The following is a 23,339-nucleotide window of genomic DNA, read 5'->3' on the forward strand; positions in this document are numbered from 1 at the left end:
TGAGGGGGAGGGACCTCATTAGAGGGCAGGGAGCCCTGACATTAGCTCCTTTGTCACACCCCTCTACCAGGGCCAATGCCTGGGCCCTCAGCTGGCCCTGGGGAAACTGGGGCAGGAGGCTGGGAAACCGAAGAGGGGCTGCGGGCCCGGACTCCTGGGCCCTGGAGGAGGAGACGACCTGCCCTCCTGGGTCTGACGGAGCAGGGAGCTGGGGACCTGGACTCCGAAGTCTGAGGGTGGAGGGCCTGGGGCCCGGAGCCTTCCCCTAACACACCCCCCTCTCCAACGCCCGCTGGCGCACCCCGCCCCTCCCGCCTCCGGTTAACCCCACGCCTGCGGAGGAGCCCGGGACAGTCGCCCGGAGTCCACGGATGGACGAGGAGCGCGACCGACACGCGCTCGGCGGCGGGATGGAGGCCGACGAGCCCGCCAGCCCCCCGGAGCCGCCGTCGCCGCCCCCGCCGCCGTCGCCGCCGTCCCCCGCGGCCCCTGAGACCCCCGGGCCCCCCCAGCCCGAGCAGCCGTCGGAGGCCTATGCCCGGCAGCTGCTCCTGGAGGAGTGGAGGCCCCCGGGCGGGAGCCTGGAGCTGCCCCCGCGCCTCACCTGGAAGCTGCTCTTCCTGCGGCGGCCGCTCTACCGCAACCTGCTGCGCTCGCCCAACCCCGAAGGTGCGGGAAGGTGCGGCACGCGGCGCCGTACCCCACCGCCGCCCGGTCTCCTCCTTCCGCCGCGCGGCTCACTCGGACCGTTTGTCTTTTCATCTTTCCGTCTGGTCTCCTTCTCTGTTTCTCTACATCCTTCCCTGTCTCTTCTGTCATTGTGCTCCTCTCCAGTGCTTGCGGCTCTCTCCCGTCCCGCCGCGCATCGGCCTCTCTTTCTGTGTCATATGTCCCGGTCTATCTCTCCCGCTGTGTCTGTCTACCTCTGTAGACCCCTGTATGTCTACCTCTCTCTCCCTGCCTCCCCCCGCTTGCATTTCTGTCTCTTTCTCTAGGTGCCTCTCGCTTTGTCCCTCTGTCTCGGTCTCACCAGGGCGCCCTCCTCCTCCTTCCCTCCTTCTTCACTGCACCATCCCTTTCCCCCAGGACATTCTCAGGGCTCTCCCAGGGCCCTGACTCACACATCCCTGCCAGGCAGGTCTGGCCTGGCACGGATTCCTGCCCTTCCAGCACAGCCCTGGGGGGAGGGAGTCAGGCCGAGGCTGAAGGGCTGGGGGCAGTTTCAGCCTGCTGAGGCTCCACTCACTGTGCCTTTCAGGCATCAACATTTATGAGCCGGCACCCCCTACTGGTCCCACCCAGCAGCCCCTGGAGACTCTGGGTAAGTGCTTGCTGGCTGGGCCCCTGGACAGAGCGGTTCTGGGGAATGGGCATGCTCTAACCCTTTGCTCCTCCACCTGCCAGGTAACTTCCGCGGGTGGTACATCAGGACCGAGAAGCTCCAGCACGACCGCAGGTGAGTGGCCAGGACCCCAGGGCCCTGCTCCAGCCTCTCACTGCAGGGCTAGAGAAACTGTGTGCCCCTCTGGGCCTCAGTTTCCTGCTCTGTACACGGGGTTTGTCGTCAAAGAGAATGCTCGTAAAATACAGCATAGGGTCTGGCTGTGTCCAGCTCGCATACAGTAGGTGCTCAATAAATAACAGCTCTCACTATTACTCTACTCCCCCTCTTTCCCTGGGAGGGGAATCACCCAGGCACCATCTACCTTCCATTAAACCGAGCCCTGATTCTGCACTTTGGGTGGGATGGTGTAATTCAGGGGCTCAGAGTCACACGAGCCTGGGTTGGGAGCCCAGCTCTGCCACTTCTTTGCTGCTTGACCTTAGGCAAGTGACTTCCCTTCTTGAGCCTCTATTGCTCCTCTGCATCATGGGGTTCAGACAGTCTGGCCCTCAGGGGGGAATAGAGGGAGCTGAGGCTATAAGGTGGAGAGTAAGTGCTCAGCGCCCATACACGGAGCCCGGGATGTCTCTACGAGGGCACCATGACCAAGGTTTCCTGCTCTCAAGAATGCCGGCAGGTCCCAGACCTCCCCTGCCCGTGCCCTCTCTCGCAGCTGGACAGTGAAGCAGCAGTGTGTGGATCTCCTGGCCGAGGGCCTGTGGGAGGAGCTCCTTGATGACGAACAGCCAGACATCACGGTCATGGACTGGTACGCACCCCTGCCCGGTCAGCCTGCCCCATTGGGTCACGCATAGGGCTCCCCAAAGCGCCAGCCTCACCTGTCCTACCCTGGTGTGAGCTTGTCACCAAGACCCTCATGCCGCTGCAGGATCCAGCCCTGCCTACCTTTCTAGCCCCTTTCCTCTGTGACTTCCAATCTCTAAGATGTGCCAGGGTCAACACTGTTCTTTCATTCTTGGACGCTTGGTCACCCTCTGTTCTCGAGACAAATTCCTCCTTATCCTTTGGGATTCTGCTACATGTGGCCCCACCGGGAAGCCTTCCCTGACCACCCCCAAGCTGGGTCAGATGCAGTATGCACCAGTGCCCTGGACATCCCCCGACCCAGCCCTTAGCATTCCTGATGGCCAGACTCTATGACTCCCCCGAGGGCTCCGTGGGGGGGTCGTCTTCGTCAGTGCCCGCGCTAGCCAGCCCAGGTGCACAGAGCGGGAGCCCGCCAGTGTGCCTTGCATGGTGTTTAGGACCAGGGGTTGAGGTGGGGACACGGGAGCTGCAGTGGCAGCTGAAGGCCTGGACCCCACCCCCAGGTACGAGGATAGCCGGCTGGACGCGTGTGTCTATGAGCTGCACGTCTGGCTGCTGGCAGCTGACCGCCGGACCATCATCGCGCAGCACCACGTGGCCCCCCGCACCTCTGGGCGGGGCCCCCCCGGCCGTTGGCTCCAGGTGAGGCTCTGCCCTGGCCGCCAACCCCAGCCACGTGTTCATGTCCCAGGGTCTCAGAGAGGGCGGAGGTAGGAGAGGAGGATACCCGGGTCCCTGATGGGATTTCTCCCTCACCCCGGGTGCCGCCACAGGTGTCCCACGTCTTCCGCCAGTATGGCCCTGGCGTGCGCTTCGTCCACTTCCTGCACAAGACCAAGAACCGGAGGGAGCCCGGTGGGCTGCGGAGGACAAGGGTGACCGACTCCTCTGTGTCTGTGCAGTTCAGGGAGTGACTAGCTGTTCAACTCCCGGCCTCTTCTGACCCCTTGTCTCACTAATCCACAGCCTTGACTCTTTCCTGATCCCTTACCACCTCCCTGATCTCTTAGCACTTCCCTGACCCTTTGCACCTCCCTGACCCCTTAGTATCTCCTTGTTCCCTTATCTCTTTGGACCTCTTAGCATTTCTTTCACCTCCCTGACCCTCAGAAGTCCCTGGCCCTTAGCACCTCCCTGACCTTTAGAAGTCCCTGGCCCTTAGCGCCTCTCTGACCTTTAGAAGTCCCTGGCCCTTAGCGCCTCCCTGACCCTTAGAAGTCCCTGGCCCTTAGCGCCTCCCTGACCCTTAGACGTCCCTGGCCCTTAGCGCCTCCCTGACCCTCAGAAGTCCCTGGCCCTTAGCGCCTCCCTGACCCTTAGAAGTCCCTGGCCCTTAGCGCCTCCCTGACCCTTAGAAGTCCCTGGCCCTTAGCACCTCCCTGACCCTTAGAAGTCCCTGGCCCTTAGCACCTCCCTGACCCTTAGATGTCCCTGGCCCTTAGCACCTCCCTGGCCCTTAGCTCTGCCCTGTTGTCTTAGCACTTCCCCGACGCGCGGCACCACCTGTTCCCCTCACACCTTCATGACTCTCGGCTTCTCTTTGATCACTTACCACCTCCCAAGCCCCTGACTCCTGCCTGGCCCTTGATTTCCCACCTGACATCTTCACACCCCCTTGCACGTCGGACTGTCATTTCTTCTGCACTCTCTGAGCTCCATGAGGGCTGAGGGCAGCGGCCACTTCTTCCCGAGCTAGTGCTCGACAGATAGTAGGTTCTTCATGAATCTTTGTTGACTGATGAATAAATCCATGTGCACAAGGATGCGGAGCATTTCCCTGGTCTTTGCTTCTCAGAATGACACTGAGTTCATATCCCATTGGCACCTCCCATAATCCTTATTCTCCAGCACCTCACAGCCCCTGTGCTGTTTGCACCTCCCTCGACCTCTGATCTCCTCACATATCCCCAGTTTACAGCCTCTTGGCATCTCCACTTACCTCTCTGCTCCTATTTCATCCTCTCAGACACGCCTCACATTCCCCTTCCCCCTCCAACCCCAAATTCTCACCGCCCTAGAGCTGTCCCCATACCTCTCCTCCCCACAATACCCTCATTTCTCCTCCATCATTCCTCCAGAGTCCCCAAAGCCATCAAGGGCCATCATCTCTGGGGATGGTGGTGGGACAGATTGCAAATTTGAGCTAAAAGTTTTTTTCATGTGTAGGGGAAAGAGAGATTGAAAGTCTGTAACAACCCCTAAGTCCTGGGCTCTGGCCAGATCAAGCAAGAGACCCTGGTCTTAGCCTGGGGCAGGGTCCTTGAAGGCCTCTAGCTGTTCCAGGCCTGACTCCTGAGGGAATCTGGAAGTCTCTGGCAGGCCAGAACAGCTCGGGGGCATTCGGGGAAGAGATAGCTACCAGAAAGTGTGGGAGGCATTTTAATGTTTAACAATCAGCCAATGGTATCACTGCATGTCACACGGATGTCCTGTGGACGTGTGTCTTTGTGCCCACCTAAATTCACGGCCGAATCTGAGTATGACCCCACCTACAGCATTGTCACAGGTATGGGCTGATGCAGGCCTGACCACCCTGCTCTCTCCCCCATCCCACCCCTGTCCTGTGTGGACTTGGGTCCCAGGCACAAGTAGATGGCAGACAGGGCTAACTTCACAAGGGCTATATTGCAGGGAAGGCAGGGTGGGGGCGTAGGCAGAAAGTTCTCTCCTCTTGGGACTTGGGGCCTTCATCAGACCCCAGTGACAAGGCCAGTTGAGAGGCTCTGCCCCTTGTGGGGTTGGAGACGAAGTATCTCTAAGCCATCAGTAACACCTGCAACAGAATAAAAAATTATCACCACGGGGGTGCCAGGGGCTCTGAGATCCAGGGTGTGTGTGTGGGGGGGTTGGGTTCGAAAAGCCTGAGATGGGGTGGAGGGCTGGGCTCCAAGTTCAGGAGCTAGGTGTCCTGGGGGCTCTTGGAGCTCTTGTGGGGGGAAGGGGGACACGTGAGGTGGTTTTGGAGAGTGCTAGGACTAGATTTAGGGCCCCAGGTCTGTGAGCTCCCATATGTGAGTGCACAGTGGGCTCGGGGCCCCCGAAGTTGGATCTGGGGGGCTCCGGAACCTCAACTGGGACTTTGGGACTGGTTTCCAGGGCTTCGTCTCATCTAGAGGGCCTACGTGGGTGGGGAGCATGAGGGTAGATAGGGTGCTCCTAGAACTGGGTTTGGGGTCTTGTGTGGGTCAGTTTAGAGTCTGGGAGTCCTAGAGCTGGCTCCGGTTGCTCCGGGATCTGGGACGACTGGCTTTGGTTCTGGGGGCTCCAGGGTGAAAGGATTGATGGCTCCCCATTCCCCAACCTAGGCCTAGGACTGCAGCTCTGGGTAGGTCCGCAGGTGGAGAATTCAGGAAAGTGGGAGGCAGGTGCTCCCAGAATGGAGGTTGGGGTGCTAAGGGGGTGGGTGGGGTCAGCTTCTGAGTCTGGGAATCCCGGAGTTGTGTCCGAGAGATCCGAGGGGCATGGGCTTGGGGGAGCAGGAAGGGGACCTCCAGGATTGGTTCTAGGGACTCCCAGCGGGGATTAGGGGCCGAGGGACCTGGGGGCCCGGGTCTGCGCGGCTTGGACCCAGAGGCGGGGCCGGGCGGGCACCTGCAGTAGAGCGACGCGATGGTGTTGGACCAGTCGCCGAAGATGCCCTTGCGGAACTCTTCGAGGCGCGGGTAGGCGCCGGACGAGAACTTGTGCGTCTTGCCGGCCTTGCCGCGTTGGGACCACACGGTAATCTCGCAGCGCGGGGCCACCACGAGCGAGGAGGCGACGTTCGCCCAGTCGGAGGGCAGGAAGGGCAGGTCAGCGCCCGGCTCCAGCGACAGCTCGGCGCCCCCGCAGCAGTTCTCGTAGTAGGGGTCGCTCTTGTCGTAGAGCTTGGCGCAGATGCGCGTCCCGTCCGGCTTCTTGAGGTCCGCGGGCGCCGGGCAGGCCGCTCGGACGCCGGGGACGGCCGCCAGGGCCAGAGCCAGCAGCAGGGGGCACAGCGGGGACATGGCGACACTGCGGGGCCGCGTCCCCGCGCTCTTTTATGCGCCTGACCCGTGGGAAGGGAGAAGCTGCGAGATAAGGAGGCCCTCCCCAGCCCCCCCACCCTCCCCGGAGCGGGGAGACCTTCCTAACCTAGGTCAGAGACCCACAGCCGATGAACGCGGACATACTTATGTACAATTTAGCAGCTTAAGATTTCACGTGGCAAACAACATTATAAAACAAAAAAGTCAACAGGACTTGAGAATGAGTCTTTTATAACACAGAAGGCAGCATAAGGCTAATAGTATACATAAGAAAAGTTCTTAAAAACTGACAAAGATCGGAACACCCCCCTTTTCCAAATAAGGAGAGGCCAACGGAGGAGGAGGGGGAGGGGTTGGATCTCCAGGCTCGTTGGGACACTGAACCTTGGGAAAGGAGAAGCTGGAGATAAGGAGAGAGGGGCCCCAGAGGGGAAGGGAGAGGAGGGGAGGAGATGAGGAGATGCGGAGAGAGATCCCGCTCCCCTCGGGAGCAGGAGAGCTTCCCAACCAAGGTTGGAATCCCAGGTCTGTGATACAGACCTATTTGCACAACACTTAAAAACCACTGCAAGACAATGCACAAAAGGCTTGGGAGGAAAAATCGCAACGCTTGAGACAGGATATAATTAACAGCTATAAGATATAAAGAGTGCTTACAAATTGACAAGAAGATATCAAACAATCCCCCCCCACCCGGCCACCCCCAAGAAAGACAAGCCTTGGAGGGGGAGAGGGAAGGAGGAGGAGGCTTCCACCCCCTACTCCCACTCCCCAGGAGCCAGGGGATTTTCTTAACGAAGATTGGAAATCTTGCATTTATAAAATAAACAGAGGACATATCGAACTGTATAAAATGTGAGACTTTTGCACCGCAATACAGACTAAACAAAAACTTTACCTGGGGAAAAATAGACAATTCTTGTAACATACAATAAGCAGTTACCAATCAGCAAGCAAAAATGACACAAGCCAAAGGAAAACTTGAGGAGCGGCCCAGGAAGGGTAGAGAGGCTGGGACCTCAGAGTGGGACAGGGAGCTGGGCATCTGCAGGCCTGGCCAAGGCCCTCCGGACACTCTTTGGAGTTCCTGGCCTCCTGTCAGATGAGCACCGAGTCAGGCGTGGATGAACCGATCGGACAAACAGTGGTTCAAGACTGTGGCTCTGTGGGTAAGGCCAAATCTAGGCCTCAGTTTCCTCATCTGTAAAATGGGTGATATTTTCTTGCTGTACCGCAGGATTGTTATGAAGATTACAAGGGATAATAGAAAGTGCAGGGGGAATGGGGCAAAGGAACAGCCTCTGGAGCCAGGCTGCCTGGGGCCAAATCCCAACTCCTCCTTGAGCTGTCCACACCTGATTCCACCTCCGGGCCTCAGGGAGACAAGGATGGTATCCATCTCAGGACGCTGGTAGAAGGGGTAAGTGAGTTAATCCACATGACAGCACTAATAGTAGGGCCCTTGCCAAGTGCCATGTGAGCATTTGCCATCACTGTTGTTATGCCAGCGCTTAGCATGGTGCTCACTAAACGTAAAGCAGCACAAGGAAGCATGAGCGCCCATCTGCTCTCATCCCCTCCTCCTCCCCCGGACGCTGTCTCCCGCCCTGGCCAGGCTAATGCCGTAGGGAAGAGCCAAAGGCTGGAAACACTTGGAAGTAGGTTCAAATTTTGACCCTGTCACCTTGCTGAGTGTCCTTAGGCAAGTGAACGCACCTCTCTGAGCTTCGGTCTCCTCCTGCCTTCAATGGGATAACAGAAAATGATAATAGAAAATTATTATATAGGGGCGCCTGGGTGGCACAGTGGTTAAGCGTTCCGGGATCGAGTCCCACATCGGGCTCCTCCGCTGGGAGCCTGCTTCTTCCTCTCCCACTCCCCTGCTGTGTTCCCTCTCTCGCTGGCTGTCTCTCTGTCACATAAATAAATAAAATCTTTGAAAAAAAAAAGAAAATTATTATATAAAGAAACCTAGAACTGGGGTGCCTGGGTGGGTGGCTCCGTTGGTTGGGCATCTGACTTTGGCTCAGGTCACGATTCCAGGGTCCTGGGATTGAGCCCCTACATGGGGCTCCCTGCTCAGTGGGGAGTTTGCTTAAAGATCTCTCTCCCTCTCCCTCCGTCCCACCCCCCTACTCATGCTCTCTGTCTCTTTTTCTAAATAAATAAATAAAATCCTTAAAAAAAGAAATCTATACGTGACATAATAAAATATCATTCATAAACATTAGGAACAATCTGCATCATTGTTATTTGTAAATATAAATACTTAATATTTAATATCGAATGAAAACAGTTGTCGATATAAATATATAAGGCACCAAGTACAGTGCCTGGTACATGGAAAATGCTCCGTAAACAGGAGCTGTTAGGACTATTCCATGATTCTGAGACCCTGGATCCTGGCCTGGCCCTGTCCCAAACCAGCCCTGGATCCTTCTCCCTCCTTTCGTCTTGTGAGCCCACGAAATCTAATCTCCAGCCGCTCACTTCCCAGCCGGCCTCCTTGACCTCAGGGACACAGAGCCCCCACCCTCCCAGCTCTGCCCGGCCCTGGACTCAGGGATGGACGCAGGTAAGTGTAGTGCGGCTGACAAGGGCATCAGACACTGTAGCCACATGGGACGGCAAGGAGACCCTGATAGGGAGAAGACCCAGGGACAGGAAGCCAGGACCCAGGCGGCCACAGCACACAGCCAGCATCAGCGAGGACCCATGGAGACCCAGGGTGAGTGCACAGCATCCCCAATCCAGGGACACATACATGGGCAGGGGGGTAGGGACACCCTGTGACACAGTCAACCTGATGATGGTCACTGAGCCTCACTCGTGAGTCCTAGAGAACAGCACACACTGAGTGTAGACACCTGCTTGGGACACACAGTCCAAGAGAAGCACCGTCCCAGACAATGCGCCCCCAACAGAAACACACCCACCACCACCAACAGGCCCCCAAGCCTCAACCACTCCCAGCCTGCACCCTGCAAAATCCCAAAAGCACAAAACCCCATACACAGATCTGTGGGGCCAGAGGGAGCACCCACAAGCCATCTTCGTCCAGAAGCAATTCCGTCACTGTGTATGAACACAAAATGGGCAAATAGAAGAAAAATAAACATCTCCTTTTTTTTCCCCCATTTTTTTCTTCAAAAAATGGAAGGATGACCTGCCCTTGAGGAACCCATGAGCCTTTGAAAAAGTCAGACGGTAAATCAATAATTCGACCACAATGTGAAAAGAGTTAAAACGGGGGCGCGGCAAAGGACTCTGGGAACACAGTGGGAAGAATAGCAGGGTTTCTTTAATATCCGCGGATACATTTTGATTCGTACAATAAGGAAAGAGTCTTCTCTTCAGATCGCACAACCTTAATTCCACCTTTCCCCCAAGACCATAAAAAAGGAGACTGGTATGCCCATGAAATTGCCGCTAGTAAAAAAAGAAAGTATTCGTCTCCATGAGGGCGGTACCTGAAGCTAAACACTACAGGTGGCACAGAGTTTAAACAAAAATGCGGTCTGTTGCACAATTACAGGAAAATACTCTGGTCGGTCCTTAAGTTCACACTGGATCATGGGAACTCACTACGCTTCTGCCTCCCTATGGCACTGAATGGGATTATTTCTATATAATCCTTAAGGGCTACTATGACCCTCCAAAGCAGCCGTAACTGTGTTTGGAAACAGTGCTTCTAGAAGTGTGGTCTCTAGACCAGTGGCATCAGCGTTCCCTGGGGACTTGTTAGACATGCAAATTCTGGGCGCCTGGGTGGCTCAGTCGGTTAAGCATCTGCCTTCGGCTCAGGTCATGATCCCAGGGTCCTGCATTGGGCTCCCTGCTCACCAGGGAGTCTCCTTCTCCCGCTGCTCCTCTCTCTGCTTGTGCTTTCTCTCTCTCTCTCTCTGAAAAACAAATTAAAATTTTTAAAAAAAGGAAATGCAAATTCTCAGCTTCACCCAAGTGGTTTGAATTAGAAACTCAAGAGGGTAGGCTCAACAATCTGAATTTTAAATGCCCTCCTGGGGATTCAATGCCTGCTAGAGTTTGAGAACCACTGGGTTAAGGCGTTGGTCTTCTCAGGTTTCCTATGTCCCTGATGGTTTATTGCCACCTAGAATTTTCTGTATTGACACCTCAACTTGCTCAGCTCCTGTAAAATGTGTTTCATATAATTTTCCTGATTAAAACATTCCATTAGCAATAGAAAAAGGGACATGTCTTGGGAGACCCAGGTGGAGCCTCGTGAGAAGGTGACTGGAACCCAAATGCCTCCAATGAACTTGAATCCTTTCCAACACAGACAAAACGTCAGTCATCATCTAACTTCAGGACGTGACTGAAGACCGTTTACTCAAATACACCTGCCCAAGTGAGGCGCCTCGTTTCCAGGTCTCCCCGGTCCCATGGCCCCCTAGTGGTCTAGGCCAGGGCTACTCCACCTTCAAGGCGCCGCAAATTCCTTGGGGCGGGGAGGGTCTTGTTAAGATACAGATGCCGGGGGCGCCTGGGTGGCATAGCGGTTAAGCGTCTGCCTTCGGCTCAGGGCGTGATCCCGGTGTTGTGGGATCGAGCCCCACATCAGGCTCCTCCGCTAGGAGCCTGCTTCTTCCTCTCCCACTTCCCCTGCTTGTGTTCCCTCTCTCGCTGGCTGTCTCTATCTCTGTCAAATAAATAAATAAAATCTTAAAAAAAAAAAAAAAGATACAGATGCCGATTCAACAGGTCTGGGTTGAGGATCTAGGCTCTTCATTTCCGGCGAGCTCCCAGGTGCTGCCAGGCTGCCGGGGGCCACTGAGTAAGTGGCTAAGTGGCTCTCCCAGCTGAGACGGATATAGCAGGGATACAGCTGCAAATCAGACACCTGGCACCGGAGGGTGTGGCAGGAATTCCGAGTTGGGCAAGGCCAGGGAGACGCCGGGGAGCGGTTGCAATGCAAAGAGAAAACTCCAGCGAACTTTCAGAAGGAGGCCTGTGGAGGAAGTGAAGTCTGAAACTCCTCGGGGCAGGAACAGCTTTGGCCCAAGAGTCCCTGAGAGCGCAGGTGCGGTCGTGGGTGCGGTCGAGGGTGCGGGTGCGGGTGCGGGTGCAGGTGCGAGTGCCCGTGCGCGGTGAAACCCTCGGGGGAGCCCGAAGCTGGGCGGGGCTTCGCCCGCCGCCCGCGGGGTTAGGGGAGGCTGGGAGCCCTCGCGAGGTGGCGCCAGAGCACGGAGATTCCCCGGACGGGCTGGGAGTGCTGGAGCCCAGGTTCAAATCCCGACTCTGCCATCTACGTGCCCCGCGAACTTGGGCACGTTGGACAACCCCTGTTAGCTTCAGCTTCCTCGTGTGTGAAGTGAGGATAATACACAAAAGTTAGTTATAGCTACGTTTCCCTTTTTATTGCTTATGTTAGGCATTGGTACGTTCTTTTTTTTTTCTTGATCAGTTTTAAGATATAATTGCAACCGTTTTATTAGTCTTTCTTTTCAAGTTACCGACGATAACCAAGGTTTAGCTGTGTAGATTCCTCTCTATTGCATATGTAGTTTTTTCTTTAATTTGATCTTCGTTAATATGAACAGTATTCGTTTCTTTTTTTTTTTTTTAAAGATTTTATTTATTTATTCGACAGAGATAGAGACAGCCAGCGAGAGAGGGAACACAGCAGGGGAGTGGGAGAGGAAGAAGCAGGCTCATAGCAGAGGAGCCTGATGTGGGACTCGATCCCGGAACGCCGGGATCACGCCCTGAGCCGAAGGCAGACGCTTTAACCGCTGTGCCACCCAGGCGCCCCGAACAGCATTTGTTTCTATTGTGCATTTGGATTCTTTTCTTTCTTCCATTCTACTTTCTTTGGATATTTTTGTATGTGTGCCATTCTTGTTCTGGCGTTTGAGACGGATGTTTAGGTTGCTTATATTCAGGCTTTCTTCTTTTCCCACGTTTGTACTCAAGGCTTTCCGCTTCCTTTGTAGGAGTGTTTTTGGCTTACCTAAGATAATAAGTGTAGCATTGCTGAGATTGCGTCAGGCACACGGAAGGTGCTCGGTATGTTAACTGTTAGTGTTGGTGTTGGTTTTTATTATTATTATTAATCAGATGACTTACAGACAGAGAAAGGTGCAGGGGAAGAAGCCTGAATCAATTATGCATTGGTTTTCTATTGCCCCCATAACAAATGATCTTAAACTTGGTGGTTTATAAACACAGATTTATTATCTGACAGGTCCGGAGGTCAGGAATCCAAACTGGGTTTCTCTGGGCTGAAATCAAGGTGTCCGCCCGACTGCACTCCTCTGTGGAGGACAATCCATCTTCTTGCATTTTCTAGTTTCTAGAGGCTATTTGCATTCTTTGACTTGTGGTGCCTTCCTCCTTCAAAGCCAGCAACATAGCATCCTCAAATCTTTCTCTGATTCGGACTCCCTCTTCTGCCCCCTCTCCCACTTTCAAGGATCTTTGTGATTACATTGTACTCACTCAGATAACCCAGGATAATTTCCTTATTTTAAAATCAGCTGGTTAGCAGTTTTTCTTTTTTCTTTTTCTTTTTTTGAAAGAGAGAGCACATGCAGAGTGGGGGTGGGGGCAGAGGGAGAGAGAATCTTCAACAGGCTCCACGCCCAGCACGGAGCCCGACGCGAGGCTCGATCTCATGACCCTGAGATCATGACCTGAGCCGAAATCAAGAGTCAGACACATAACCGACTGAGCCCCCCAGGTGCCCTGATTAGCAGCTTTTGCTCCATCTGCAGCCTTAACGCCCCTAGCCATGTAACATAACATATTCATGGGGACTGGAGATTAGGACATGGACATCTTTGGGGGGCAATTATTCTGCCTAGCACAGATTAACATTGTTTTACTATAAACGAGGAGGATTCTCTTTTGTAGGAAGAGAGGCGACCATCCAAGGTGTCTGGGGCTCTAGTGTCAGGGCCCAACCTCCTTCCATACTCTTGCTCCATCATCAATATGTGGCTTCCTCTGTGTGGTCCAGGATGATTGCTTGAGCTCCATCCTTCACATCCACATCCCAGACAATGGAGGAGAATGGGAGGGAGGGGGAAGGAATGCCCCACCCAGAAGTACCACAGGATACTGCTATGTCCTGCTGTCAGAACTCAGCCGCAGGTGGGCACGTGATGACACCGGAAGCTGTCTTGATCCAGGTTAGCCATTTATGGGATGACAGGTCAAGTTTCCTGTTACTAAAGAAAGAACGGATATTGAAGTATGGTTACAAAGCTTGGGTAAGAGGCAGGTCGAGGGATGACAGAGAGTCAGATAGGACACAGATCTGCAGGAGAGTTAAAAAGGGAGTCCAGCCTATCCACAACCTGGGTATGGTAGAGAGAAGACGGGCTGCAGTAGGCTGATTAATGGCGTCCAATGATATTCATGTACTAATCCTAGAAGCTGTGAATGTAACCTTATTTGGCACAAGGGATGTAGCAGATGTGATTGTGTTAAGGATCTTCAGGTGGGAGAGATTGTCCTGGATTATCTGGGTGGACCCTAATCGGAAACACATGTCCTTGTAAGAGGGCGCCCGAGGAAGACTCGACTCCAGAGAAGAGGTGATGACCAGAGCAGAGATTGGGGTGATGTGCTTTGAAGATGAGGAAGGGGCCACAAGCCCAGGAATGCAAGCAGCCACCAGAAGTTGAAAAAGGCAAGGAAGTGAATTCTTCCCTGGAGCCTCCCTGAGGAATCAGCCCTGCTAACAACACCTTGATGTTAGCCTTTGAAATCTGACTTTCACCTTCTGGCCTCTAGAACTATAGGAGAGTACATCGTGTTGTTGCAAGCCACTGAGTTTGTGGTAATTAGTTACACCAGCCACAGGAAATGAGTATAGTGACTGTGCCCTAAACAGCTCATGTTCCCTAGAAGTAACTGGAGAGGAGATCCCCTGAGAAATTGGGTTTTGGCTAAAGTCTTCCTGGGAATCAAAGTGATTATGGATCCAGCACTTCCTCTTCTGGGTATTTGCCTGAAGAAAACAAAAACGCTAATTCAGAAAGAAATCTGCACCCTCTTGTTCATTGCAATGCTAGTGACAATAGCCAAGACATAGGAGCACCCTAAGTGTCCATCGATGGATGAATGGATAAAGAAATGTGGTATATACACACGATGGAATGTTATTTGGCCATAAAAAAGGGAAATCTTGCCATTTGCGACAACATAATTGGGCCTTGAGAGCATTGTGCTAAGAAATAAATCACAGCAAAACAAATACCGTAGGATCTCCCTTATATGTGGATTATAGAAACAAACAAAACCAAATTCATAGAAACAGAGAACAGATCAGTGGTTGCCAGAGGCAAGGGTAGAACATGGGCAAAATGGGTAAAAAGGGTCAAAAGGTACTAACTTCTAGTTATAGAATAAATGTCATGGGATTGTAATTACAGCATGATGACTACAGTTAATAATCTATATTACACATTTGAAAGTTACAGGGACGCCTGGGTGGCTCAGTTGGTTAAGTGTCTGCCTTCAGCTCAGGTCATGATCCCAGGGTCCTGGGATTGAGTCCCGAATCGGGCTCCCTGCTCAGTGGGGTCTGCTTCTCCCTCTGCCCCTCCCCCAGCTCATTCTCTCTCTCTCTCTCTCTCAAAAATTAATTAATTAATTAATTAATTAATTAATTAAAACCTTGAAAGTTGCTAAGACAGTAGATCTTAAAAATTCTCATCAAAAGAAAAAAAGTGTGTAGCCATGTATGGTGATGGATGTTAACTCGACTTATTTGGTGATCATTTCACAATATATACCAGTATTGAATCATTATGTTGTATACCTGAAACTAATGTAATGTTATAGGTCAGTTGTACCTCACCTTTTAAAAAAAGTGATTATGGGGAGCAGGGGGAGGGGGCTTCCAGAAGGCAAGGGCTGGATTAGATTGACTGGTGTTGATACACCCAAAAGTAGTAGTAGTAAAATTGAAAATAATGATAGCAGCAATAATAAAAGTGATACCAGTAATAGTGCCCACTTTTGGAGCCCTTACTATGTGCTGGATTCTCTGCCAAAGACCTTACACACGTGTTCTCATTTACTCTTCATAGACACTCAGTGGGTTGGTGACAATAACCTGTAAGTTAAGACAGGCTGAGTTTTGCTGCAGTAACAAGTAGCCCTCAGTGGCCGACATCTGCAAAGGTTTATTTCCTTCCCACCTGTGTGCTCATCACAGGTCAGTTTGGGGCTCTGCCTGTTATTGTCCTTACTCAGACAATACCTGGATCATTGCCAGTCTCTGGTCATAGGAAAAAGCAGGTGAAGAATGGGTCGGCCCAGAAATGACATGTCATACCACTCACATTTGGGGGCAGGGGAGGGGGGTAATTGGCTTAACTAAGTAGACAAAAACCATTGCCCTTGTGGAGATTAATTCCATTTGGGGAGACAGGTAATAAACAAAGTAAAATAAATGAGTTGACTGAATGCCGCATGGTGTACATGCTATGGAGAAAAGTGAATCAAGCAGAGAGCATGGAACAGGGTAGGAACAATTTTGAATGAGTGGCCAGGGAAGGCTTAGGAAGAAGCATTTGAGCAAAGACTTGAAGAGGGGAAGGAGGGAGCTATGGCACTGCTGGGGGGAGAGCATGCCAGGCAGAGGGAACTGCAAGAGCAAAAGACTATTTCAGAAATGGTAAGGAATTTGTGTGGCCAGAATGCAGAGAGGTGGGAAGAGGGGAAGAGATGGGATCAGAGAGGTCATGGAGGCAGGTCATGTAGGACCTTATATAACAACTTTGTCTTTTACTCTGATTGAAATGGAGCCAGGAGAGAGCAGGGCAGGGTCCCGACCTGACTCAGGTATTCACAGGGTCCCTCTGGCTGTGTATGGGCAACAGGCTGGGAGTTAGGGGCAAGAGTGGGGAGCCTAGGGAGGAGGCTGCTGCCATGGTCCGGGTGGGATAAGGTGGACAAGACCAGGGGAGGGGCAGGGGAGGGAGTGAGAAATGGTCAGATTTAGCATATACTTACAACTAGATTTACTAACCAGATGTGGGAAATGACAGAAAAGAAAAGAGCCATGGATGATTCCAAGGTCTTTCACCTGGGGGTCTGGAAAGATGAGCAGCCGTTTAATGGGCTGAGGAAGATTACAGAAGTAAAAGTTTAGAGTGAGAAGAGCAGGAGTTACATTTTGGGTATGATAAGTTTGAGAAGTCCATTGAGCATCCAAATGAGGTTGTTCAGTAGTCACTTTGATGTATAAGCCTGGAGTTCAGGGGTGAGGTCTGAAGATCAAAGTTTGGGAGTTCTATCAGTCAGTTTGTGCTGTATAATAAGCAACCACAAAAATCTCAAAAACACAATTACCACTTACTTATCCCAGCATCTGCAGACCAGCTGGAGATGGCTCTGCTCATCTCTGGGGTTGGCAGATTCAGGCTAGGTTCTGCTGGGTGGGTCTGCTTCAAGCTGTGGGTCTGGCTGGCTCAGGTTTGAGGCCAGGCTGAGGGACAGCAGCAAGCCAGGGGAGCTCTTATTGCCATCACCAAAGCTCAGGAGGGCAAGTGGAATCGCTTGTGAGTCTTATTAAGGCTTAGACTGAGAACTGACACATTGCCACTTCTAGAGATACATCATTGGCTTAACAATTCACACTGATTTTGGACCCATCTCAGGGTCCTGGAATCAGCTCCGCATTGGACTCCCCGCCTTGGCAGGGAGTCTGCTTGTCCCTCTCCCTCTGCAACCCCCCCCCCACAGCTCATGCTCTCTATCTCAAGTAAATAAATGAAATCTTTTTTTAAATATTTCGTTTATTTACTTGAGAGAGAGAATGAGAGAGAGCACAGTGTGGGGGGTGGAGTAGAGGCAGAGGGAGAGGGAGAAGCAGACTCCCCACTGAGCAGGACGCTCAATGCGGGGCTTGATCCTGAGGCTCGATCCCTGGGCTCCAGGATCATGACCTGAGCTGAAGGCAGACGCTTAACTGACTGAACCACCCAGGTGCCCCCAAAATGAAATCTTAAAAAAAAATAAAGAAAAACAACAACCATTACCTGTAAATCCTGAAAAAGTTAACAGGCATTCACTAAGAGCCAAAGGATAAAAGAAACCACCCTGCTCTGGCAGACAGTAGTGTTCAGAACCATGGAGAGCAACCAGTGGTGCTGCCTTCTCAGCACCGTAGACTAGCTCTTCTTAGAGGGGTTTCCACAAGCCAATCTCTTTCTATTGACTGTTCAGAAGATGGCAAGGGAACTTTTAGAATCAGAGTTTTTGTTGCTACTGGCTTATTAGGTGGTCCAGTGTGGATCTGAACTTGAGCTGTTTTCTGTGCCCAAGAACAAAGCTAATTTGTCCTTGTCCTTGAAACCAGAGTTGGAGATATGAATTTAGGATGCGTTAGACTCCCTTATCATTCAAATTATTTTCTTACATTTTAAAATGAGGAATCCATTTATTGGGGGGAAATTATAAATCTCTGCCCTACTGACATGAGGCTTGGCTACGTCACTTGTTTTGTCTAATGAAATGGAGGTAGAAGTGAAGTGGTGTGTATCATTTCAGAGCAATGCTCTAAGAGCAGGTGCACAGACCACCATACACTCTAATCTCTCTACTCTAAAACTAGCAATATCTCAGTTAGGGCCACACCTTTATCCTGGATTCCAGTGAAGAACTGAAACTCTGCCTATGATGATCATGTTGAATGAATGAGCAATAAATCTTTGCTGTTATTAACCACTGAAATTTGAGGGTCATTTGTTACTATGGTATAACCCACTCTAATGCTGACTGATGCAAGAGTAATCAGCAAGAAAGTGGTTGGTGAATCCACATTATTTATGAATGTATATCATACATACAGGAATGTATGATATAACAACAGAGAGACTATAAAGAGGGAAGAGAGAAGAGGAACAGGACTCTGAGAAACTCCAGTATTTAAGAGGTGGGAAGAAGAAAGAGAAGCAGTAAATGTGACTGAAAAGAAACAGCCAGAAGTCGAAGGAAGACAGGAAAAGTGTAATATCACAAAAATCAAAGTGGGAGAGAGTTAAAAGAAGAAATTGGTGAAGAATGGGTACTACACTGCTGAGGGGCTATCTGGGGAGAGAACCGGAGAAGCAGTCTCAGGATTTAGCTATGAAGAGATTGTTGGAGTTGGGTGGAGCTTTAGGGGCAGAAGCCAACTGTAGGGGGTATGGAGACTGGAATAGGTAAGGAAGTGGAGCCAATGGAAAAGAAAGTTGGAGATATAGTTGGAAAGAAGAGTATGGACTAAGGAAGGGATCTTATAAAAGGCAAGCCTGATGATGGGCAGGTACTAGTGGACAGGAAATTTTGAAAAATAGAGGGTAAGAGAGTGGTACTTTATGGAGGAATTAAATAGGAGCGTCCAGGATCAGGCACTGGCCCCAATTAGGCAGAAAGACAGCTCATCCATGGTGACAAGACAGCAAGGGATGTGTGGGGGCAGGTAGGAGGGTGGTGTAGATGAGGAAGAATTTCTACCTGGCAGCTTCTATAAGGTAGAGGGCAAAGCAGTCTGTTTAGAAAGAGAGAAGAAGTGATGGAGGAGTGGATATGCAAAAGCAGAGATTGGAAAGAGCTGGGGTGAAACTTTCAAGAAACAGAGATTTGAAGAAATAGTGATGTCACAGAGATAGGGGCAGCCAGAAGAGACTGGGTCCCTGGACTGTAGCCCCAGATTATTCATCTTCCTGACCCTTCCACGCAGAGTGAATACAAGGACACTCTGAAGCTTTATAGCAATGACAGTCCCAGTGAATGATGGAGACAGAATAATTCCATGCAGCCAAAATTCTTCAGCTTTGAGGGAAACTCACTTTTCACTTCCATGTGTATCATTAAGGATGTTTCGACTACAAGTAACAGAGAGTCCTAACTCAACTGGCTTAAATAGTGAGGTGAATTTGTTATCTCACACAAAAATACGTAATGAATGTAGACACACAAATCTTTAACAAAATATTAGCACATAGAATTCAGCAAAAGATCAAAGAATTATACACTGTGATCCAAGGGGGTTCATCCAAGGACGCAAGACAGGTTCAGTATTTGAAAACTAATCCGTATAATCCACCAAAACAGGCTAAAGAAAAAAACCCATGGGATCATATCAATCAATGAAGAAAAAGAATTGCCAAACTTCAACACCCATTCATGATTTTTTGAAACTCTTAGAAAAGTAGGAATGGAGAAGAACTTTCTCAAGTTGATAAAGAGCATGTACAAAACCCCCACAGCTAACATTATACTTAATGGTGAAAGACTGAAGTCTTTCCGCCTAGATGAGGGAAAAGGTGCCCTCTCTCACCATTCTCATTCAACATGGTACTGCGGTTCTGTCCAGTGCAATAAGGCAAGAAAAGGAAATAAGAGCATATAGAGTAGAAAAGAAGAAATAAAACCATTTGCAGATGACACAATTGTCTGCATAGAACAATGTCCATGGTGGAACTTAAATGACATTTTGGCTACAACTCTGACATTTCTCCCCAGAGATTTCCACCCTGACCATAGTCACTCCAGGTTTGGAACCCTAGTGGGTTTAGGGGAATGAACCACAAACACAAATTTGACACATATCCTTAGAAATACTCAGATACAGACCTTAGGCTCATGATAAAGCCATTGTCACACTGATCTGACCCATGTCTTATTACTGGGTATCATGATTGCTTGTGATGTTGAAGTTGCTTGTGATAAAATCCTCCACTACTCGTAGCTGAAAGCATCCTTAGTGAGCCCATCATTCCTCATCCATTCTTTCATACTCTCTCTCCCCCTCCCCCTTCCTTTTCTCTCTCCCCCCAACACACACACACACTCAGGGGGCCACAGTCACTTGTGCAGTTGTGTAGTCCTTTACAGAGTCACCTATAAACAAGGTCAAGGTCAGACAAATTATTTTCACACATTTCAGGGAAAGCACAAGAATAAACATCTGTTGGGGGCTTCATAAGTAGGGATCTGGAGGCAATAATCTAGGGAAGATAGTTGGTGCTTAAATAATATCTAAGGGACCTGCTGCAGGAGGGTCTCAGGGATCAGATACGTGGGTCTACACTGGCAACGCGGGTCCTGGTGAAGGTCCCAGGTGAGGAGGTAGAAGAGGTTGAACATGACAGAGGCTTCCAGGCAGCCGAGGGACTCCTGTGGGAAGGAAGGGCTGGGTCAAGTGGCTGCCTGTCATCTGGGCTCCCTGTTGTTCCCAGAGACTGGTCACTCTCTGGTTACTCACCTTCTTTGAGGCCTCCTGGAGTCAGTGCAACCAGTGCCGGAGGTGACCTCAGGGCCAGGTGCCTGCCGCGGGCTGAGGAGTGTGGTATGTGAAGCAGAGCCTGGGACAGAGGGGTGAGGTACCCTAAGCCCAGAACCCACAAACATGGCCTGGGTGCTCTGAGCTCGGAGTGGGTGTCGTGCAGCCATGGTCTCCAGGACCTTCAGGGTCAAGGCCAGCTCAGCCTCCAAGGCCACGGGGTGCTCCCACAACTGAGGACGGGAATCAGAGACAGGGGAGAGTCGCACATGAGAGAGGACAGGTGGGGAGGGCTGAGGAAGGGACAGGCGAAGGTGACAGTAAGGGGACAGGAGAGAGGGCACAGCCAGTGTGCTCAGGGAGGGGAAGCGGCATGTGGTGCTGGTGGGGAGAGCTAGGAGAGAGGGACACGTGAGAAGGAGAAGGTGAGGGGTGGCCTAAGCAGCCAGAGGAGTAGGCCAGGGAAGGGCAGGGCTGGGCCTGACTGTCCCCTCACCTGCAGCTGCTGCAGGTCCCAGGTCCTGGGCAAGAGGCGGGAGTGGCAGCTCCAGGTCTTCAGGGAGAGCGATTCTTCCTGGAGAGCAAGGGCAGAGGTCAGCCCCCAGCAGAAGCAACAAAAGGGACACTCACAAAGGTGTCCTTCTCCTTCTTAAGGCCCCTCACCAGGCTGCATTCCTGGCTCCTAAGCCTCTTTCGCCAAGAGGAAGATATGGCAGCCGTCCTGGGATCCATTGCCCTGGGGCCTCAGTCTCCCCTTCTGGGTCTCAGCTCTGTCCCCAGTGACAATGTCTCTCAATTTCCACCTCCTCCTGGGAGATAATTCTTGCTTCGGCTCCATGTTGCCATGTTTAGCCTGGACGGACGGGTTGTCTGGGCTGACGTAGCAGAGCACGGCCAGGGCTGTCCTGGGAGCCAGGGGAAGCCCCAGGCTGGCGAAGCCAGGGAGCAGGGCGGGGCCAAGTAAGCCAGGTGAGCCTGGGAAAGGGAAACTGACATGGGAAAGTGACTTCCCGAGCGGGGCAATCCTCAGGGCTGGGGAGGCTTCAGCCCCCATGGGGAGGGGTTATTGGTGCCTGGATTGGGGGGGGGCACTCATCTCTGCAGGCTGCCCAAATGTGGACAGCAGACAATGAGGAGATACCCAGAAAGTATCTCCAGGAAGGAGCTGGAGGCTTTCGCAGGGAGGTCGTTTACAGCAGGGAGATGACACAGGGAGCCACTGTAGAGGGAACAGAGAGTCAGCAAGGCCAAGACAGAAAAGTGAAAGCAAAAGGTAGCCCTCCTTGTCCCTCCTCCATCTGACGCTGATATGAGATGGGAATGAGTGTTTGCTAATGATTTCAGGTGCAGCTGAGGTCTTCAAAGGGCTCAGCTGATTGTGGAGTAAAGGAACTCATTCCTTTATTTCCTCGTTCAGTCAATCAGCCAATCACTGATTCAAGAACGTATTCGTTGATTAGTTCCTACAGGCCAGCACGGTTCTAGGCACGAAGGATCCAGCAGTGAACAAAACACAAACCTCCCTACCCCTCATGGCGCTGACTTTCCAGTGGGAGGGTCAGACAATAACAATATAATAAATGTATATGAAGTCAGCTACTAACAAGTGTTTTGGAGAAAGACTAAGCTGGAGATGGAGCCAGGTATGCAGAGAAGGGGTTGCATGCTGTAAGACAGTTGGGGAAGGTGACATCCGATTGAAGATCTGAAGGAGGGAGTGAGGGAACAGCATTCCAGGTAGTGGGAACCGCCAATGCAAAGTGAACACAATGGAGAAGTTCTCCCACTGGCACCTCCCTGTGCTGGAGGCTTTCCCCAGACAAGAATAATGAATTTCCTTTTTTTTTTTTTTAAGATTTTATTTATTTGACAGAGAGAGAGAGACAGCCAGCGAGAGAGGGAACACAAGTGGGGGAGTGAGAGAGGAAGAAGCAGGCTCCCAACAGAGGAGCCTGATGTGGGGCTCGATCCCAGAACGCCGGGATCACGCCCTGAGCCAAAGGCAGACGCTTAACAACGAGCCACCCAGGTGCCCCGAGAATAATGAATTTCCACACTTTCTAGTGGGTACCATGCTTTCTCTCACCACATATCTATTATAATATTATATATATATTTAACTAGTCTCCACACCCAGTGTGGAGCCCCATGCAGAGCTTGAACTCATGACCCTGAGATCAAGACCTGAGCTGAGATCACGAGTCAGACACCAAAATGACTGATTCACCCAGGCACCCCTCTCTCACCTTATAAATGAGCAAGCTGTGGTTCAAAGAGGTAAAGAGCCTTGCCAACTCTGTACAGCAGATGCAAGCCAAGGACTAACACCTTTGCCTGGCACCCAGACCCGAACCCCTCCACCTCCTGCCTCAGAGGTGTTGAGTTTTTGGCCCCACTCTGTCACTTGACTCTGAGATGGAGGTTGGTCTGGGTCACCAAACCCAAGACTCGGTTTCTTGAATCCTCTGTGCCAGGTGTGGCCACATGACTCTAGCTTCCCTAAGTCTAGGCCTTCAAACACGGCAGGTGGTCTGCCTCTCTTCCCCCTTCCGACATCCTAGAACCTGGACATACCTAAGAGCCAGTCCCTGCCGCTGTGCAGATGAGAACAACATCAGAGCATAAGAATTCAGGGTGGGCCTGTGAATTTGGAAGGGCAAGAAAAAAATCTTAATTTTCACTAATCTCTATTTGAAATTTGACATTTCCTTCCAATATTACTTTGTTATGGTCGTTGCAGCAAATCACCACAAGCTTAGTAACTTAAAACAATGGAAACTGTCCATCACCTGATGCGTGGACAAACCGAATGTGGGCTGTGCATGCAACGGAATGTTTATTCGGCTTTTTAAAAAAAGATTCTATTCTATTCTAT

General features: G+C 51.5%; 3 protein-coding genes across 3 annotated transcripts; 1 reads left to right on the top strand and 2 right to left on the bottom strand.

Annotated features, from left to right (window-relative positions):
• Positions 1-371: 371 nt before the first annotated feature.
• On the top strand, positions 372-3,498 carry NCCRP1 (NCCRP1, F-box associated domain containing). The gene is made up of 6 exons (XM_045786545.2): positions 372-669; positions 1,259-1,321; positions 1,405-1,456; positions 2,058-2,153; positions 2,716-2,854; positions 2,986-3,498. Exons 1-6 carry the CDS (start codon positions 372-374, stop codon positions 3,124-3,126), a joined length of 789 nt encoding a protein of 262 aa, XP_045642501.1. The 3' UTR covers positions 3,127-3,498.
• Positions 3,499-4,818: 1,320 nt separating this feature from the next.
• Positions 4,819-6,214, bottom strand: SYCN (syncollin). Its single transcript, XM_087870764.1, has 2 exons — positions 5,804-6,214; positions 4,819-4,985 (listed from the first exon to the last, which is right to left on the bottom strand). Exons 1-2 carry the CDS (start codon positions 6,196-6,198, stop codon positions 4,976-4,978), a joined length of 405 nt encoding a protein of 134 aa, XP_087726890.1. The 5' UTR covers positions 6,199-6,214; the 3' UTR covers positions 4,819-4,975.
• Positions 6,215-20,220: 14,006 nt separating this feature from the next.
• On the bottom strand, positions 20,221-21,196 carry LOC123798731 (interferon lambda-3-like). Its single transcript, XM_045807331.2, is given in 5 exon segments — positions 20,221-20,358; positions 20,447-20,546; positions 20,591-20,697; positions 20,961-21,038; positions 21,095-21,196. Coding segments are annotated over 5 exon segments (525 nt in total).
• Between the last annotated feature and the right edge of the window lie 2,143 nt (positions 21,197-23,339).

This window comes from Ursus americanus, chromosome 21 (assembly GCF_024610735.1).
Source record: "Ursus americanus isolate L20-20 chromosome 21, mUrsAme1.1.p, whole genome shotgun sequence".
Classification (NCBI taxonomy): domain Eukaryota; kingdom Metazoa; phylum Chordata; class Mammalia; order Carnivora; family Ursidae; genus Ursus; species Ursus americanus.